Source organism: Pseudomyrmex gracilis, unplaced genomic scaffold (genome assembly GCF_002006095.1).
Source record: "Pseudomyrmex gracilis isolate BER0280 unplaced genomic scaffold, ASM200609v1 scaffold_2, whole genome shotgun sequence".
Lineage (NCBI taxonomy): Eukaryota > Metazoa > Arthropoda > Insecta > Hymenoptera > Formicidae > Pseudomyrmex > Pseudomyrmex gracilis.
Genome location: NW_018020586.1, coordinates 1,448,437 through 1,470,046, shown reverse-complemented (window position 1 = coordinate 1,470,046; position 21,610 = coordinate 1,448,437). Strand labels below are relative to the sequence as shown.

Below are 21,610 nucleotides of genomic sequence, written 5' to 3'. Positions count from 1 at the left end.
TGACCTCGGCCGCGCGGCCTTGGCGGGGTCACTGACCTCGGCCGCGCGGCCTTGGCGGGGTCACTGACCTCGACCGCGCGACCGCGGCGCGGTCAATGACTTTGGTTACATGGTGTTTTTCTACTCCTCCTTGTTACGTGACTTTAGTCACGTGTTTTTCCATTCTTCCCTTTTTCTTTTATTTTTCGAGTTTGATTTTCATGCGTTATTTCTGACATTTCTTATATGTACATCATGTGTATTATATTGTTTGTAAGACGTATATACCAACTGTCATTGCGGTGACAGGTTAAGTTCACTGACACTACACGTTAAAATAAAAGCAATAATAGCGTGCGCGTAGCAAATTTTAGTTGCTATATCAAATTTGTCTGTTGTCACGAGGTTTAAGAAGTTTTCTGAAAAATATAGATTTTACATTAAATTATTATATATTGAATAAGTATTTCACATTTATCTCTATCATATGTATTATTATAAAATTTATATTTTATGAATATAATTTTTTTAATTTTTTTTATCTTCAAAAATTACCCCTGGATTTGTTTGTCACGCAATCAATGTCAACAGGAATGAATGTTTTTGTTTTCAAAAACAAAAACCCGTGCGAGAATACAAATGTACGAATTTTAATTTTTCCACATATTGCCAGTAATATTTCACAATATTCTACTGAAATAGCAGTTTGACTAGTAGTGCAAGCAAGCTTACGAGCAGCCCTGCACGTTACGTGCAGACAGGAGTGGCGTTCTCCTTTGGCCGTAGCGAAGCGAACCGTATTGTTTTCTTCACAGAAGGGCTTCGGCTCGGCCATTGTTAGTCCATGTCGCTGTCCCGCCGGTGTCGGTGGGACACTTGATCTTTTGCTTTGTCTTTTCTTTCATCACACGCGGGGCAGGGAACTGAAAAGCCTCGGCTTCCCAATACGTGCTTCTTACGCAATACCGTCGTTAGTCTGTCCCCCTTTCTTCCTTCCCTCCGATCCAGTCGCGCTCTGATCAAAATTCTTCAAACCTTCGTGAGATCCTACAAAAAGAATGACGAAGCAACGTCAGATCAGAGCTAGTGTTTCGCGTTTGTGCAAAAGTTTACGTTCTTGATCGAAAAATCGTTTTGTTCAAATATCATTTCGTGTCGCATGCAATACTTTGTGTTCTCTTCGAACTCGAAAGACTTGGTTTTTTTACGAGTTGCAAGTTTTTATTGCGAGACAAATTTTTGTTTCTTTCTCTCCCCCCCTTTTTCTTTCCCGCAAGATTGATTTCCTTCTTGACGCATGGCTACCCGATAATTTCCCGACTCGGAAACTTCGAATTTATCAATCTTGAACGTCGAATCTGGCATGCGAAACACGCATGAAGTAGAAACGTTCTTTGTGTTCGTTTGCACAAACGGCATAGCGCGCACGATTCTTAGTTTTCGCGTTTCGATTCTTTTCTCATTTCTCGCGGGGCTCTCGATCTTAACGACTCCGTAAATTTTCGGCTCGTGTGCGCGCGTCGGAGAAACTCGATGCGTCGCCCGTACAAAGGCGCCATTCCGAAGCTGGATGGAATTACGTGCATAGAATTACGAAGGCGGGAAAGCGGGCCGCGTCGTTGCCGTTGGCTACGATCGAAGTCGTGAATGCCGTGACTGAAGAGAATCTCGCTACAGCTTGCGTGTGTTTCGACCCCCCAGTCGACGTCTGACTGGCTTATTATCATTTATATCAAAACTCCGCGATAGAGCACGCAAGCGACTCGCCTTATCAGCATTTGGGTTTTTTTGCAGACGATTAAAAAAAAACTACGCTCGCGTCATTTTATACCTACAAGTAAAATATTTTAGTAAATTTTTATAGCGTTTCTTTACGAATATCCTGAAATTATTACAAAGTATCAATAATATTTTTATAAGTATTTCATGAATTTGTTACTGGTATTTTATGTCGTTTAATTTTGACATTTTTATTTATGTATTCCACGCAAGAAAGGAATATAGAAAATGGAAAAGTATAATATATTTATAAATATTAAGCATAATATATATTTCAGAATCCAAAATCTGATAAAACAATGTAACATGGTTGTTTGGAATTCTTGTAATTCTTGTTCGAAGATAACATGTCAAATTCATACGAAACCCGTACTGAGACATTAAGAATCTTTGTGCGTATCTCTGGCTTAGATAATTTCAAATTAATTTGAAATTATAATTTTGTACGTTTGAAATATATATGTGAAATTTTTTTAATCTTGAGAGAGAAAAACAGAGAGAAAAATTTTGTAGTATCTTATCAATATTATCGATGTAACTTTTGCCTTTCTCTTCTTTTCTCGAATATTTCATTTCGATATTTTCGTCAAAACTTGGAAAATGTTAATATTTCGTCATACTATCGACTTTGTAAACGTCGGAAGTCCCGCGCCATACGTCGGGTATCGCGCCAACCAACGAGAATTGATCTCAGAAATTTATTCGCGGCGCGAAGACGTTATGACATTCCCCGTAACACGTTGAAGCGGCGCTTATCATGTTAACGTGGTAGACGAACAAGCGTAATCTCGGGAACTTAAAACACGTGTGTGTGTCGTGCCCTATTAAGAGTATTTGGGGAACGGGGAGAGGTAGGACGGGGATGAGAGAAGAGAGGAGGGAAAGTAACAACATCCGTTCGCGTGTGCCTGGCCAGACAGCCGGTGTTCCCGGTTGTTCTCTCTCCCGGAGAGACGTTTTCCCCCGTCGTGTAACGACGTAACTTCACGGCAAGGCCCCGCCGCGCACGTGCCTAACGAGCGTTGAACTTCCGTGCCGCTCGTTTCGGATGTTACCACGAGGATAATTTAGCGGATAAGTTGGGGGCGGGCGCGCCCCCGCTGACGTAATTGCGCAGTAACGTTTTTCCGCGTATATCCCTCTTGTAATTCTTTCCCGTTCTCTCCCTTCGGATCCCGGGCTCTGTCGCGACGGGCATTGTTAAAAACACTGGTTGGATCAAGCGAATTATTCCGTTTATCGCGCCTCGCCGACTTTCCACGGATTTTCTCTCGAATGGACGCAGCGCGGCGCGCGACATCGTTCGCGAAAATCGGTTATTATTTATTATCGACAATGCAGTTTCTTCGGTAAAAATTCGTCACGCTGTTTAGGTTTTGAAGGTAGGCTTTTTTTTTTTTTAATCGAGAATACATTTACTCGAGAATACACATATCGCGGTCTGCATCGCACCTTTCAGATGACGTCACATCTCTTCTCAGCAGCAACTCAATCGTCGTTCGGACGGAATGAAAATTGTTTGTTGTTTTTTTTTTTGTTTTTTATTTTTGTATTTCTTTCTCTTCGCGAGTGTACTCTACTCGCTCTTCTCGACGCGGCCGGAAAGCGTATCGGAATGAATAGTTCCGTTGCAGTCTTGCAACGAGACAAATATTGCTTTGAAAGAAAGCAAACGCGCGCGTTTAGACGAGCTGCATTACAGACGGCGCGTAATGGAGTGCGTGCTTCGTTAAAAGTTCCTTTCGCGACTCCCGGAGCTTATACACCCCCCGCGCACTTCGTTAAGCTCATTCAATAAGAATGGCTCATTCTGTGTCCGCTTACACTCTTTCTCTCGCTCTCTCTTCGAAAGAAATAATGAACTACCGGCAAATTTGCAAACTTGCAAATATCTTCCACGCTTTTTCGCGACAAATAGAAAGCAAATCTTCTTAGCAGAAGGCGATACCGTTTTCATTATCAATTAAAAGTCACGATGTGTCATAAGTATATATATTGTACGTTTATAATATTTTTCTGAGATACCAGCTGAGAAGATATTACATGTCAGAAGTAAGAATTGTCGGAAATTACTTGGGGCGCGCAAAAGCTGTCGGCGAACCATGTCACACGTCGCATTGAAGCAACACCGCAATTTTGTTGTTGTTTTCTTCTTTTGTCCGAAATACAATCCCCGTTGCGCGATCTAATATCGCATGTTGCGGACAGAACCGAGCTCTCGAATCAAAACTCGAATCATATCAGTTTTTTTATTTTTATTTTAAGTGACTTTAAATATGCATCAAAAAATCGGATTTTATTTCATTACACTTGTGTCACCGTGTCATTAAATATTTCCGCTACGTGAGTTTCGAAACGTGACAGGGAACGTGCAATCATGAATTTGTGCAAACCGGATGATCTAGTAGAGCAGTCGGTTATGAAGCTTTTTCTTTGATTTTTGAAAGTTCTATTTTAAAGAGAGAAAATTTCGAAGTCACATTTAATAATCTTCTTCGATTCGTCCTTCAAACACGATACGTTTTCAAACTTTTCCGAGATCTCGATCGTTCTGTGACGTGCCGACTGAATCTTGCGCCCGAAGTCTCAATCTTTCAATAACCGCAAATCTCACCACAACTACGCGAAAGAGTTTGCAATAATATAACTGTCAGATTATACATTCATGTAAAAGCCGAGTTGTGTCTTTCGTTCTTCGCGACTAGAAAATTTCGCCGCGCACTTGTATAAATTTGCAAGTATTTATTCGAAGTACATGTGCGCAAAAGATATCTCTGGGATAAAAAATTCAGAATTATTTTTCGCACCCCGTGAGATAACGCGAGAGAATAAATATCTTATAACGTCATCGCGCTCTAACACACACACACACACACACACACACACACANCTCTCTCTCTCTCTCTCTCTCTCTCTCTCTCTCTCTCTCTTCCTTATTACACGAACGAACGTCAAAAACTAGGAGAGTGCAATTTGGGAACCGCTGACGCAACGGAAGGGTATACGTCACGTCCGTGAAAATGGCACTTTCTGAAATTACGGCGACTGCTTGCGAAAAATGCAAATGTCTTCTTTAAGAGAGTCAATTACATCGTACTCTCTCTCTCTCTCTCTCTCTCTCTCTCTCTCTCTCTATTTTTTATCCGAGCTGAAATTTTTTGTTTTATTTTTTTCGAAAAAAAAGTTTTGGAAACATATATCTTCGTACAGACACGTACCGCATGGCGGAAAATGAATCAAATCGATTTAACATTTTTTTTTATCTGGCGGGATCAAAATGATCGAGTTAAATCCTTTTCAAAACTGCATCTCTCTCGGCGAAATGACGAATTGATGTGGCGGAGGTTGAACAAAAACGAAAAAATTATAGAGGACTATATCTGTATCGAGATGGGAACAATCGATCGTTCCTTTGTTTTTAATACCACGCTTACGATACTGCGCAACGAGCTACGTTCGGTCAATATTTACGAAAGGACAAAAGCTGCAGCTCCGCTGCACTTACCGAAGTTAGAGCCGGCGCTATCGATCCTCGTGTGCCGTTCGTCGTGTGGCACACTTTGCCCTCGCTATACGATACGACACATTGTTAGTAATATTCGCGATATTAGGACGCGTTGCGAAAGCTGAAATCCCCATTTGCATTATCCGAGTTTGCCATTATCTTTGAACTTTTGTACACATTCCCGGGGTAATTAGGAAGAATTAAAAGACATTAATCTTGTCAGAGGGGAAAAGAAGAGAGAAGCCATAAATGGCTCTTATAATTAAAGTCGTTATTGCGAGAGAAGGCGTTCGTGAATTGACAAACAGCAAATTGCTGCTGCGCGACGAGAAGCTTGTCGTTCTCGCGTTACGCGTCCTTTCGCACTTTGAACGAAGTTGGAGAGATTTCAGAATTTTAGTGAGGAAGATTTTAAAACACACCTCGTTTTTTTAAACGGAAAAATGTGCGCGAAAAAGACACCGTCGAACACAGTCGAATTGCACGAAATAGCTGGAAAACTTACATATTAGAATTATAAAAAATCAAATGTATACTTTATCAAAAATAAAAAAGCAACAATTTTGCGAGGCGAACACAAAGTGCTCTCTTCTCGCAAAATATAATAATATAAAGTTTAAACGTCGAGGAGAAAGAGAGAGAGAGAGAGAGAGAACCACTTGAAAACGCCGGCGGGTTCAGCGCTGCGTGTAACACGTGAAAGAGGGGAGAAAACGCGGAGCGTATTCAGCGGATATGAAGAGACGACGGAATGAAATGAGTATGAAAACGGGTCGGGATTACCTTGTAGGTAGCTTGCAAAAGCGCGCCAATTTTGTTACGGACGACCCGATATACGTCGCTCTTTCTGTGTTACTCCCGACGTCTTTCCCTCGGCCGTATGCTACGGGACGGCGATAAAGCGCGCGACGATCCTCTCCCGGCAATTATTGCCAACAGCTGCCCAGAGTCTAACAGCCGTGTCTAAGAAACGCGCACACAAACGCCCGGGCACACACGAGCGGGAACGATAATCGTTTCGTCGATATATCGCCGACTACCCACCCCGTAAGATTATTCTGGTCACGCGAGGTTCGCGGAATCTTTGCTTACTCACGTGCCGGAGGGAGGGCGAAAAATTTCGGATGCATCGTCGTGTAGAAGAGTACGCGCGAATCACTCTCTCGCGATAATATTTTCGAGAGAAAACGCGTGCAAAAATATGTTTATTTAAAAAAATCGAAATTACAATATCGCGATTACTTCGCAAACTCTCGCGGGAAACCACCGGATCTCTGAAAATATCGCGCGACGCGACTCTCACGTCGGGGTTTTCGATTAGTCGGCAACTTGAGATTATGCAGAAGTTATTTGGACATCTTCCTTCGCGGCTAAACTTTTCCAAAATTTAGGATTTCCTTCGTCGTCCGACATTGTTATTCCGTTGCCCCGTTATTTGTAATCCCGATCGATCTCTCGATTGTGTTCGCTCTTCCGAAACACAAAAGGACACTCGGAATTATTGTTCGTCGTCGCGGCGCAGCAGCTACTTCTTGTTAAAATAATTCTCACGACAAATTTACGCGCTCTCTCCGCGCCGTGACATTCACGTCGTAATTTAAACTTGCAAAGAATGATTTTTATTTGGATGTTACGATTTTATTCGGTTGAAAACTCGAAGAAAAGCAAGATCCGAGGACACAAAAGACACGTTTTCTCTCGAAGATCGCTTCTGCGCTCACACACAGTCGAATCTTGCATTTAACATCATCTTAAATATTCATCTTTGGATTACTCTGTAGGCAACAGGACGACGAATCACGCGGCATCTTAAGATAAACTCAAGACGATCTTAAATGTAAGAACGGTATGAATATCGGCTTAAATGCCAGACACGTAAGAAATTCCGCGAGCTTTTGCAATAAATTTTCTCGTGACAAATTTAAATGTAAGATTTGTCTCCTAGAAGGGCCGTGATTTCTTTTTGCACGAGGAACTCGCACGCGATATATATCGATGTTCTCCGGAGGAATTTAATCATTTGACAGTGAGTTAACTCCTGTCGAGTCTCTCCGTTACACAAAGACGTTCCTCTCAAAGAGCGGCCTAACTTGTTAATCGATCGGCTTTAATTCGCGCGTCGTTGCTTCGCAAAACTCGTACAGTTCGGGATACATCGGCGTGTTCCGCAGAGATGCATTTAACGTTGACCGCGATTGTGTCCACTTCTCTCGGGAGTACGCTGGAAAAAAAAAACCGAGCAAAATGCAAATTTTATCGCGATGTCAATTATGATGGAAATCCAGTAAAGCGGAATGTGTAAAATCACTCTCTCGAATATCAAATTGCTGTTGTGAAACAGCGCGTGCTCCGCGCGCCCTTAAAATCGACAGTTGGTCGAACATCGCTATCACGTATTCATCTCGTGACTTAATTATGAGTTCTTAAAACGGATGAACAAAACCGATGATTGCAAGATTAATTTCGACACTGCGTCATCTCGCGGCGATGTTTACCGCTGTAACATTTGTGTTTTACATATCCCGGTGACCGAAAGGCAATCATGCGAAACATCGAGACAGAGAGCGAGCGATATATCCGCGTTTTCGCGAGAGAGTAAAACTTCGAAGCTGCGCTCGTCGATGCACGTGTGAGAGAAAGAGACAGAGAGAGAAAAAGAAAAAACAACGACATGGTCACACCGGCAACCTTCGCTGGGCACGAAAGGGTTACGGGGCGTACGAGAGAAAGGGAACAAAAAGAGTGGCACGTGGACCGGCCGTTGTGTGCCGGCCATAATGCGAGAAGGACAAACGCAATTTGTCGCGTCACAGCGGATAGTCAATCGATTAAGCGCGGGAGATGCGCCACAACAGGTGCACATGCACGACGACGACGACGACGACGCGCGAGGACAACTGTTGGATTACGCGTGTAGGGATTCTCATAATTTTGCGAGAGAGAGAGAGAGAGAGAGAGAGAGAGAGAGAGAGAGAGAGAGAGAGAGAGAGAGAGACAGAGACAGAGAGAGAAAGCCATTCCAATTATGCAGATCGCCGCAACTGTCTATTGCGCGATGCTATGATATACAATTAATTGTAGAATTTATTTGCGCGTTCGCGCACGCAACGTTTTTCGGGCGGAGAGTCGGATGGGGCCGGCTGGTCATTTCTGATGCCCGGCGTGCAAACGCGTGAAAATAACGTTTACGGTTTGCGCGCGGTTTGCGCGTAAATCTCTCCCCCCCGGCCTTGCAAACTCCAATTTACGCAATTTGCGACGATCGAGCGTAACGATATTGAAAAAAATTCACAGAGCGTTTCGATTTGTTTACTCTCGCGGAGAAAGTTTTTTTTTTTTTATCTTTCGCTGTATAGCATCGGAAAATATAGCGTGTGTTTCGTTTGAGATGTTAAATATTTAATTTTGTTTATGCTCCCGAGATATTGATTACATTGTTTGTTATTTTAGATACTAACTTGTATTTTATGCGGTGAGATATAAAAATATACAATTGTCGTATTTTCATTTGCTTTTTAGCGAAGGACGCGTTATTTCCGCGTAATTATATACGTGAAGGAAAAAAAAAACCAAATTCTTATACGAAATTCTTATTTGCGTCGCGTGGTATTTGAGGATCGTGGCGATATAAAGTTCCCGTGGTGTCAGGGACGGCTTGGCGAACGGAAAACGGGAGCACGCGGTTCACTGCGTCTCCGCCTTGATTATAAAATCGATAGCGCGCGACGACGTACGAGTCGTGCTCGGCATACTGTTCTCCGTTGACTTATGACACAACGTTCGGCACGCGCCGGCGTACGTCCTTTTGATTGCCCTTTGATGCTGACATCGCGAGTTAACTTTTTTCCAATTAAATTCAGCTCTTTCTCCATCTCTGTTTCTCTCTCGTTCTCTTTCGCGGATTGAACTCTCGGCTCGTCGTCGCTCTCCGCCGAGATGATATTTGTTCACCAGTGTCGACCAAATTGAAGTGTGCGCTTGTATAAATAGGGAATGAAGGGAAAATTGATGAAACACAGACGCGAGAAACGAGACGACGGGTAACGTAATGGAAAATCACACGGCTGTTGCTTCGAAATTTTTTTTTTTTTTTTTTTTGGTTTTGTTTTGTTTTCGTCTGTGCATTGATAGACCGTTGACAAATTATCGAGAGCGCGGCATTTGGTGCGCGACGCTACTTTGCAAGTACACTAACAACGACGGAAAAAGATCAATAAAATCGAAATCGAATTTTACAAAATCATTAAATTGTTCGTTTATCGCTGCAACCGTTAGGGATTATACAGCTACGTTTAACGTTTGTTATTTACGATCGCGCGCGTATTCGCAATCACGAATATCAGTTGCAGTATCGACGTCGTGCGCGCGTGTTATAATTGCAACGTGTCATAATTTCCTGCGTAATCGCGAAAGCGACACACGACAGTTCTCTTTGTTCTCGTAGCGATAATAACGACGAGTATCGGAATGGGACACGTGAGCATTAACGATGCCCACGATTATGCTTTTGGCGGTTAATGTCCCGGAGAAAATGGCTTGCACGATTCTGGCACATGTTGTAACCAACGTATCATCGATTTAGCATACGATTGTTATAGGAGGGAAGAAAGGGAAGGACGTCTAGGATGTCCCGTCGAGTCTGTTAATTGACGGGACTATATCGAACTAATTATGTAACATTCGCGATTTCACGGAACGCTCAAAGTTCATAACGCGGAAATGTAATAATCACGTTACGTAATAGACGTATCATTTGTTTTTTATCTCGTTTTTGTTTCTTTTTAGATTTTTTTTCCCTGTGATTATACTTCCGTTTAAATTGGTTTATTCGATTCTTTCTTTTTTCTCTCTTTGACGGAAACTTTGAAAAGCAAACTCAGCGCGCGGAATATTTTTTCGCATCGGAACTCCCGCGCGCGCCGCAAAGAAAATTTTGCGGCGTCGAGAACGCGTTTGTCGGGGCGGAGAGAAGAATTTTTTTTTTTTCCAACGACGAAGAAATGGAGTTCATTAGCTTTCGCGTTGTGTAGTAGGACAGCGCGAGTCGTGAAAGCCGACGTCGGTTACGTCCACTTTGGGAAGCTCGGGCGGAAACTACGAGAGTCTTTTGATCCGGTTAATTTGCATAAGGGCACGCCTCGAATGGCGAAACGATCAATCAAGTCGCCGCGGGAAACGAGTTACTATCGCCGCAACTCTTTTCGAACGAGCGCGGCCGGCCCGTTCGTTCGATCGATCGGGTTCTCGATAGTTTACACGCCTCGCTGGACCGCAAGCGCTGGGAAACGTTGTTTCTCGCGTTCCAGAAATTCGTTTCTCTCGTTAAGTCAAGCGCGATACCGAACATCAGACGATAACTTTTAGATGTTCGATTTTAATCATTGAGCTCTTGCCTCTCTTCCGCACGCTTCGCCGTGTTATAAAGTAACTTATTTGCCCGCCGCAGCTGATTTGCGCAATACACAAGGCAAAGAGCTGAAAACAAACGTGTGTATTTTATGCGGAAGAAAGTAAATATTACGCAAACTCGTTGGAACTCGTTCAATTTTATAACAATATCTACACAACATGTGTTTGTGCTAATACATTTCAATTATTTAATATTTATTTATTTTAGTAATATTTATTTTAGTAATTTTGTTTATAATATATAGTCAACGTTTTTGCTAAAGAAAATTGTCTCTTTGTCGTTTATACAATTTGAAAGTTGTATATTTTCTCGCTTCTCTTTATGCAAATATTCTACCTCGAATTATATCTCGACTTGATTTCTGATCTGAATATTGTATTTCCCGGAGAAAATGAAATGACAAAAGATGTTGCATTTGTAAGCAATAGTTCTGCGCGATAGTTAATTCTAAGCATGTTGAGATACCGCGAGAGAGAGAGAGTGTGTGTGTGTAATCGAAAAGCGAATTGCAGTGGCTCGAATATAATGTACTTGTTCTACCGGTAGGAAGAAATATATGGTCCGGCTATAATTTACTTATTCTACTGTGGGGAGTTGAGATCCGGCCGGTCCGCGCGCGCGGAATGTACTTGTTCTACTGTGAGTAGAGAGAGAATATATATGGTCCGAGTACAACTTGGTTATTCAACTGTACGGATACAGCAATTTATAGAATATTAGTGCAGTTCAGTTCTGTTGACACTTTCCTGTACTTTATGCGCATTCGCGCACGAGATGAAACATAAACTAGGTTAGGACGCGAGCCGTAATCACAATTTTACATGACTTACAATTAGCCAATTTGCGACGCTATATTTAGCACAACGGATGAACATTCGCAACTTAATTTATTACGTGTGATAATGTAACGCAAATTGTAAAAAAAAAAAAAATAAAACGTCATTTTATATCAATAAACCGCTCGCGCGAAGTACACATTATTAATTTAAGACACAAAAATATAATGTGATTACCGCGCGCGCTTTTTACCTTCGTGAAAAAAACATAACGAATGTTGTTGCCGCAGCGACACGACGCAAGTTGCAAAAAAAAAAGAAATGATATCTCGATTAAATTCGCTCGAACTTATGGCGGTGATAAACAAACTACGATCGGAGATATTCCCATCGGCGCGTCAGTGTTCGATAAATTCTCTCGCCCCGTCTTTTTTCGATATCACTCCCCTGCCGTTGTAATTGCGCGCACAATTCTGCCATCCGAGCGGCGCTTTGTTACACGATAACGTCGAGGGTCCTGTGCGCGCTATCAAGAGCTGGAATTCCATTTCGAGACCCCGCGGGCGCAACTTTTTCTATTCTTCTGGCCCGGTCCTCTGATTTATCGTCGTCCTTACGCTCACGTGTTCCACGTGCTCTCGGGGTCTTCTGCTTCCCGGGTTACGCCCTGCGCTACACTCGCGTGATTGATACGGGGTTGTAGATCGTGCGGGTAAAGGGACGTTCCATAAGCCTCGCGTGCGGCCGGAATTTCCGATTTTCCTTCGAGTCGACGGTATCCTTCGAAAGGTGTGGCCGACGGTACCAGCATGTTAACCGCTCGCACGTCTCTCAACTACAAATTGCGGCAGACACGGATCTCACGAGATTATTCCGCGGCACTTTCCGAAAGACATATTTATCGCGGTAATATTTTTCAGTTGCCGCGGGACGAAATTTTTCTCAGAAAATATATTTCACATTGACGTATTTGAGACCATTCGCACGAATATATTCAGAAACTCTCTTCCCGGCGATAATGGATCTTTTTATGTGCGCGATTCTGTCTGAGGCACAACATTTTAAATGCACACACAACAAGTGTAAATAAATAACTCGAGAAATAAGTTTTATTCCAAGCGTGTTACGTGAAAGAGAATGTTTCAAACAGAAACGAACGTTTTGACAAAAACCTTCAAAATAATTTCACAAATTTTTTGAAAAAAAAAACACGCGTTAGAAAAACACGCGTTTTAGAAAAACAAATGTTTTTCTAAAAACAATCTCAACAGAGAGAATGCGGTGAGAAGTTAATTTGAAAATACAGATCGTGCGATTTAACGGCGAAACTTAACCGCCGAGATTCCCTCGAATCAATTGAAAGCGTCTAATATTGTGTTTCAGAGGCCGAAGTAAGATCGCCACGTTTCACTGGGTCAGGCTGGCTGGCTTTTCCCGCCTTAAGGGCCGCTTACAAACACGTTCAATTAGAACTGGAATTTCGACCCGAAGCGTGGGACGGGGTGATTCTGCTGGCCGGAGAACGGGATGATCTTCAGGGAGATTTTATGGCCCTGATACTGCATCACGGCTTTATCGAATTCAGGTACTTTACATTACCTTAAACTACTAATTCGACGGATAACGCTCTCGGGCGATTTGCATATTATCGAAATGTCCGATTATTTATTCTTGCCGCTCGCGTGCGAATCGATATATGCATATGAAAATCATATGAACCGTGAACGAGCGCGAGGAAACCGATCTAGTCGAAATTAATCAACGCCGAAGAGAATTAATTAATGCGAAAAACTTAATAAAATATTAATATAAAATTAATAATTGCATATTGCGCGTAATGTAGATTTATAAATTGTTAATTTTTCAAAGATTAAATTAACAAAGCGGGAAGACACGCGGGAGATATTAATTAAAATTATTAAACGGGAACGAAGAACTCTTCTTCTCTCTTCGGGCGCGCGCGCGTCGTAAATGTCGCCGAAGTGTAACGAAGATCTCAACGCGCCGAGCTCAAACTCTTTAAATAGCATCAAGAACGAGGCTCATCGATTTTTTTTTTCTTCCAACGCTCGACGACGGGAGCACACGCTCTGTATTGAATATAAAGTTGTACGAGACACTTTATAGGACACTTCAGCGCCATAATTTTTGGCGACTTCGCCGTAAGTTTGGCGCGGCCATTAATTAAGTATTCCGTGCCGGGACTAATTTTTCGTTTACAGCTTAATAAGCCGTGACTTAATGGAGCCTGCGTGCGATTTATGGGCCGACGTCGCGCAAAAACTGAAAAGTTCACCTTTCGCAATATACTCCTCCCGATCTAACCCCTTTTACGGCGTTTTGCGCCCCCGTCGCGAGCATCGTCGGAAAAACTTTTACCCCGTCGCGGAGAAACGACGCCGTAGGATTTATTTTACAACACATCGTCGTAAAGTTCTCGCCTACAAGTACGTTTCCGAAGTGTTATATCGCTTACACGACGCGTTATATCACATTACCCGTCGATATACTTTCGTGAATCTCGCGTTATAAATATACTTGCAGATAACTATTTACAGATTTTCAAACACATATAAGCGTTTCCATCTTTCTTTTTTAATGTTGAAGATTTTTCGAATTTTTAAACATAACAGTCTGTAGTTTTTTTCTTAACTAGCACAATACAGGCGCGCGCTACGTGCACGCTATTATTATTTTTATTTTAACGTGTTGTGTCAGTGTACACACAACACGTTAAAATAAAACCTGTCACCGCGATGACAGCTAGATATACATCTTACAAACCATATAATACACATATGAGAGATGTCAGAAATAACACATGATAATTATACTCGAAAAATAATGAAAAGAAAGATCTCATCTAGCGATGATCACGTTTTTTAACGTGAATTTCAATAGGTTTTTAGGATTATCTTCAAATAACTTTGTTCAAAAAAAGTAGAAACAAAAAAAACTTACCTGACCCAGATACGAACCTAATCAGTCAGTGTGAGAACCGACCAGGATATATGTAAACCTAACCGACCAGATAGTGAATCTAACCGACTCAGTTAAGAAAGTAACCAGACAGTATGTGAACCTGACCAACCAGAATGTGAATCGTACTCAGAATATGAACCTGACCGGTCACAACGTAAACTTAACCAATCGAGATATGAACCTAACCGACTTGGATGTGTACTCACCCGGTCAATGTAAACTTAACCGTTTGAATCTAACTGATCAGGATGTAAACCTAACCGACTCAGTTATAAGAGACACGGTAGTGCCTCTCGCAAAGTTCACGCGCAACAAAGTGACAGTTGAACTGCGCGAGGCGCACCGTGCTTGTTTTACGCGAAACTGAGTATATAATAATGTGTCGAAAAAATGAAATGGTTGTATTTTAGGAACGACTCAATCGATTGACTTCGTTTTAGTCTCAATCGATTCGGGATAAAAAATTGAAAAAAAGTATTGTTGTGTTTTTCTTTTTTTGTTTGTGCCTTATGAACGAAGATATTTGAAGATAATCCTAACAACCTGTTGAAATTCACGGTAAGAAACGTGGTCATCTTTTCCTTGTCACGTGATCTTGTTTTAGTCACGTTTTTAAAGACACGTGACTAAAGTACAGTCGTAGTAAAGTACACGTGATTTTAGTCACTTGTTAGTTTTCCACTTTTCTCTTTTTCTATTTTTCGAATGTGATTTTCATGTGTTATTTCTAACCCCTCTCATTTGTGTATTATATGGTTTGTAAGACCGCCATGCTGTGTTTCGTTTCTCTGTGTGTTGGCGAGTACTGTGATATTGCTTCATAAAAATCTTCTCGCTTCTCAGTCGCATGAATTTCGCGTACAAGAAGCACTACCGTGCCTCTTGATTCGTACGACATGAATCGAGAAACACATCCAAGAAACGTCCAGTCAGCGTCAAGATAAAAGTAGCAACAATCAATATCGAGGGTATCAATTGTGATTATTTATACACGCTTTTTCCGGTAGTATATCTTTTTTTTAATTCATACAACAAGCATAAAAACAACTGATATCACAAATAAAACATTTTCTTCGGCATAAAAAAATTAGTTTATACGACGTATATAAAAGTAAGAATGTGTATTTAGAGGGTTGCTAACGCGGTAATTGCTTAATGACAAAAAAAAACTAACTATATATAGTTTGATTGAATTGGCAATTATTCCATTATTGAAAACCGAGAGAGGATGTGTGTATTCATTCTCAGAAGATGGATTTCTGTGTAATAACGTCCATTCGGATTTAGCAGAGGGTATACATCACAAAGAGAATTGAAATTATGGATCGAGGATTCCGAATTCATGAACGCATTCGTCAAACGCGTCGTGTATAATTTATTCATTGGCAGCGCGCCCGTCGACGTTGGCCGCGCGCGTCTATTGTTTCCCCCGGATTCGTTTCCACAATTCATTAATCGAGCGCTAAACGATTAGTCGCGTGGATTTGTTGTTCTATTAACTGGACAGAGGGAGCATTAACGGTGCGCGCTTACATATCAGCCGATTACTTTACGCTTATGATCGTGTACGGCTTATCGAGCGCCAACGATGATTTCCATATTGATTGCAAGCGGCAGCGAACGCATTGCCAGCCGGTGCGCTCTATCGGAGGGAACGATGACAGACGTAGTTGAATATCGGCCATATTCTTTTTTTCGCGTCATTCGCGTGTTTGTGCGAGCGCGCGTCCATTACGATATTAAAAAAAAAAAGAGCTTTTTATCGTCGCATTTGGCAAACTATTTTGTGCCACACAAAAACCGTGTTTTCACATAGAAAAGAAAGAAGAACACACATCGCGCAAATCAAACGCGAATATTAATAATATAATCGAAGTAGAACAAAAAACTTAACATTCAGTGTGTTACGGCGTTTCAATTTTATATAAATTTATCTTCCGCAATATTATATTTTCCACGAGTTTCTCTCTCGGTACTTACACCGAGTGTGACCGTTTCGCGATTGTGACAGGTAATAAATCTCTATATTGTGCTCGCGCGATAATCTATCAAAAGAAACGCCGTAATGGGCTTCTCGCTCGACCGACAATGTCTGATATTTCGCGTTACGTGCCTGACATTCCCGATCGATTAACATTACCTCCCCTCTGTACACTTTCTGCGGCGCCAAGGTTCGATTGCGGGAGCGGCGTGGGCACGGTGAGGAGCACGGAGACGGTGAAGCTGAATGAGTGGAACACTTTGAGTGTCTACAGACATCGATGGGACGCCTGGATCCAGCTGAATCAGGAGAAACGGGTGGAGGGACGATCGAAGGTGAGGGCACTTCATTTTATTTCCATCAAGGCCAGACGCGACCCGGATATTATTTGCCTCTCTCACCCCCTTCCCTTTCTCTTTCTCTCTTCACCCCTCGTATATGTATGTATACCGCGAGGGAGGGATTCAATGAGGGAATCGATATTCCGCGGCGAGACGTATTATCGGGATTACCGGTGAGTTTATTCGAATTCCCGAGATTCTTACAACGAGAGCGACGTTCACGCGCGCGCTCTTTCTCCCTCGCTCGCTTCTCTCCCTCGAGACTTTCTCACGTCGTGTTTTATGTAACGTAGCAAGTGAGAAAAACACAATTTGATTGCGATAATGGTGATCTGGTTGACGCCCATGTAGCGGTAAATAAGCAGTTCATTTTGCTAATTAAAACTTTGTTTGAAAACATCACAGCGACCCACGTCACAAAAAAAAGTAAAAAGTCGACGTCTTTTTTACTTTTTTTTTTTTGGAACTATTTTATAATTAAACGAGCGACACACGGTAAAAGAAAGAAAGAGAAAACAAACGCGATAAAATATGTGGGAGATATTATTTGAAAAAATAATTGCCCCCTCATTGTCCGGAGTCTCACCGCTCCGGAATAACATCGCGCGCGAAACAATGCAGTTAATGTATTTTAGTTAAATATATATTTTATTATCGAACGTACGCGCCATTGAAACTCACGGTACGCCGGTGATAAAATAAAAATCGTTTCCGTTCCACAAAAAATCCACTCTCGACGAAAAGTTTAATGGCAGACGAAGCGGAACCCTCCTCCCCCCTTGCACATTTAAACGCAGTTGTATCTCGCCAAAACTTGGCGAAAACTTTAATGAGAGAATGTAGTACGGAAATTGAAGAAACGTTCTCCTTACATCTCTCGAACGCGGAGCTTCCCTCTTTTTCGAAAGAAGTATATCACGGGGCGCTTGCGCGCGCGCGAGAATTTTTGACCTTCTTTCTCTCGATATTTTTGCGCGCAAACTCGAAACTTAGTTGGCGCGGGTTTATATCGATGTGCGCTAAAACGCGTTATACAATGTTAGCTGAGAAACTTCGGCTTTCTTGAAAATTCTCATTTCGCCGGTAGTTGCATTAGCAGCCGCAGAAGCTCGCCGCGCCGCGTAAGAAGTTCTTGTCCTATTTTCGTCGCCCCGGATATCGCAAGAAATAAGATTGTGTATGTGTGTGTGTGTGTGTGTATGTGTAAACAGCGATGTCTCTCTCGAAAAGATCCTAATTTCTTATTGTCAGAACAGCATTATCGCGCCATTCGCGTGCCCACACACACGCAACGTCAATAACAGTTCCTAATGTTCTTTTATAATACAAGAGAAAAAACCAACGCCAATCTTCTCGTAACTGTTTATGTATTTGTTTGCGTGTTAATATTTATACTCAGATTTTTTATATAAATAAATAAATAAATAAAACAAACACAACTTTTGGCATCAATGATCAAACATCTTGATTTCTCTCATCGAGAAAACAAGAATTAAACGCATTCTGACAGCATGACACGAAAATAGTTCACATGAAAGTGCAAAATTTCTGAAGAAAATGCGGCACGACATTGACGTAAAGAAGCTAAAACGAGAGCGGTTCGATATATCGAGACAGATGGCAGAGAGATTAAAAGAGGGAAGAACCGCACCCTGAAGCGGCGTCACGGCCGCGCCTTCTCGATCAATCCAATCAGGAAAAAGAGTCGCTCCGCTCATAAAACTCGTCCGAACGCGGTATTTCCGGCAGGCCGTGTAATCGTCGTCCGTTCCGGAAAACACCCTATTTTTCCATATTAATCCGGTTTCGATCCGGTTGCTCTCACGCGCGTCTCCAAAACTTCCAGCAAAATATAGCGAGAACTACCGCATAACAAGAATAACCCAGTTCGTCGGAATGCACTCGAATAAGCCATCGCGGAAATACTCGACCGCGAGACGTGGTTTTAAAAGTGAGAATTGACTGAAAGCGAAAATCTTGACAAAAGGCTTTTAGTAGTCGCGAAACTGCTTCAAAACGTTCTTTCTGAGTGCAGGGCACTTAACTATATCAAAAACCAACCGCACAGAGAGAGAGAGAAAGCGAAAGAGAGAGAGAGAGAGAGAGAGAGAAATGGAAAAAAAACCTTTTGTACTGTGTCTACTTGCGTTTTATTTATTTTTATTTATAATTGTGATTTTATTAGAAAAAGAGAGAGAGAGAGATGATAATTGTACAAAGCGCGCGTTGTAATAGTTCGAGAGTGCGGGAAATGTTTATTTTTTGCGGAGTAATATTTGCGTTAATAATTTCAATAGATATGCGAGCAAAAAGGAGGAGAATGTGTGTATTGTGTGTTTTCTTCAAATTGTATTATAATGCGCACACACGAGAGCGCGCCAGTTTTGCACAATGGCATTATTAATGTTTGCCATTAAAAACAAATGCAATAATTATTTACGAGCGCGGAGAGAGAAAGAGAGGAAGAAAATTAAAACAGCGCAATTACCGGTGACTCGATGACCCAACGATGACCTCACTTATCAAATGTGATTTACGAACCACGCATATTACAATGTTTGTAATACCTAACCACCAATATTTAACGATGCTCAAACACGCAATTAAACGTTGCATTATTTTTTTAAACATTACGTTATATATATACACATATGTATATATATATATGTATATACATATCAAAGAACGAGCATTCATGTCGTCACAATGTGATTTAACAATGTTTTTACGGCACGACGCATCGGATATTTTATTTATACAATATTTACATGATTCGGACACAGAGAGAATTAATTAATCACTTTCGAGATTAATATATTCAATCTCATCAAGCGCGCGCGCGCGTGTGTACACAAGTAAACACGCTGCAATAGCTTTATTTGTTTCAACGAGTGGATTGCACACACACACACACACTCTTTCTCAAAGTGCGGCGAAAACGCGCTTTAATTAAGAGTCCGCGATTCAATTTACAATGCGCCAAGGCGTGCCGTAAGAGTGAAATACAAGCTCCCTTTCTGATGCAAACTCACGGGTAATGTTCTTTGATGCGTTAGGTTTTCTGTTCCGCGAGAGAGGAGAGAGAAGGAAAACGAGAGAATGTATACATACGTCTCTTATTGTTAACTAAGCAACATTCGTTCTTTCTCTCTTTCTCTTTCTTTATTTTAATCGCATTCGACGTGCGCTTGTTGCGCGCGTTTCTTCCTGCCAGGTTTTTTTTTTGTCTCTCAATTTGCTTTGCATCGCTTCTTCATGACACCGCGACGCCCGGATATTGCGCCTTGTTGTGTTGCAAATGAGATGCAGCGCCAGGGCGAAGGATTAGGAGTGTAAGCGAGACTTACATCACCTTTTTACGCTCGTCTCGTGATAACGGAGAACCTTTCAAAAGCACTCGCCGAGGACTGGATTATACTAATTTGTCAAGTTACCAAGTTGATAATGTTTCCGCGTAATATTGTTTTTCTGTTGTGTCGCGCGTCGTTATTACACACACATACATTTCGTTGTGTTTGTACCTCGTGAACAAATGAGTCCCCCACTTGAAACTTCGCGAGCGTTCTCCCTGAAAATGCTCGCGCAAAAATTCGTCGGGATTCAACAAACGAAGAGAAAGAAGTAGATACGTATATGTTTTGTTTTGGACGAGAAAATAAAATATTAATAACAATCGCGCGCGATGAATTGTACGACATGTATTTTTCAAGGAATATCGTGTGACGCGTAAATATTAATATTTTAAATTCGGCGAGAGCACGTCCGAGCTGATCGAGTCCAAACACGATCGGCGCAACGACGACAACGACGACGAGAGATACTGAATATCAAGTACCGTCGATAAATGTCTCATCCACTTTTTCCACCAATCCTCTTTTCTTCAACGAGTCTCTCGGGCGTCCAGAATAGCGGTATGATAACGAGGAATTATCGGCTGGTTCACGACCCATCTGTTTTTCCCAGGCTAGGTTTAATTACCTTTAAAATCGGGCAGCATCGCCGGCAAATGGCTTCGCGTTTCAAGCCCACTTTATCCTAGAGTGCCATTAAGCACTCGGTGTCCTAACGACAGCGTTGTAATTAGAGAAGCCACCCCTGACCTCTCTACTGTCTTCTACTATTCTCGCCAGCTCCCGTTTTCTCCCTCTCTCTCTCTCTCTCTCTCTGTCTCTCTGTCTCTCTCTCTCTCTCTCACTCTTTCTCTGTGTGAAACAGAAAGCGAAAAACTAGAACAAAATCGGTCAGCAAAACGTTCGCACGACGATCACCGTTGTCTTTGATTTCGACTCGAGAAAGTTTTTCGAGAATTCGAGAAGCGACGACACGGTCTTGCATATGATCGTGCGCGTTTTACGCGCACTCGAATATAAAATCTGCGATAAAACGACGTTATGTATTGGCTGACAATGGGCATAGTTTGTCGTACGATGCGCGCGCGCTCGGCAGAGAATGCGAAAAACGCGTGACGCGAAAATAGCACGGATTGCAAGAGATACGGAGGAATTTTCTATTTCGCGTCGCTTGTCGCGCGTCGTTTTGCTTCGTTTGCAATAACCGTTGCGTTGTTGTTTCCGCCCGAGTTTTAATTTTCAATTTATTCGTTTTGCAACTATGACTTCTTACTTCGCGCAGTCCAAACATTTTATTTAGTTTTTCAAAAAAAAAAAAAAAAAAAAATCGACACTATCTTATTATTTCTATAAACAAAAATGTTAAAGTTTGTTTGGAAATTGAATTTTTATTATTTACATATTCCTTTCTCCGCGTAAAGAGAGAAATAGAGAGATAGACAGAGATCACAATGAAATAATTAAGTTGCATAAATACTCCATGACTGATCGCGAAACAATTCAAACA

The 21,610-nt window shown here is 41.8% G+C and overlaps 1 protein-coding gene across 2 annotated transcripts in view; it reads left to right on the top strand.

Annotated features, from left to right (window-relative positions):
* LOC109853348 (pikachurin-like) overlaps positions 1 to 21,610 on the top strand; it is an 86,112-nt gene that overhangs the window by 39,540 nt on the left and 24,962 nt on the right. For both annotated transcript variants that reach the window (XM_020425362.1, XM_020425371.1), the window contains 2 exons: positions 12,833 to 13,034; positions 16,603 to 16,747. In XM_020425362.1, coding sequence (XP_020280951.1) covers positions 12,833 to 13,034; positions 16,603 to 16,747 — 347 coding nt within the window. The remainder of the gene's footprint in view (positions 1 to 12,832; positions 13,035 to 16,602; positions 16,748 to 21,610) is intronic.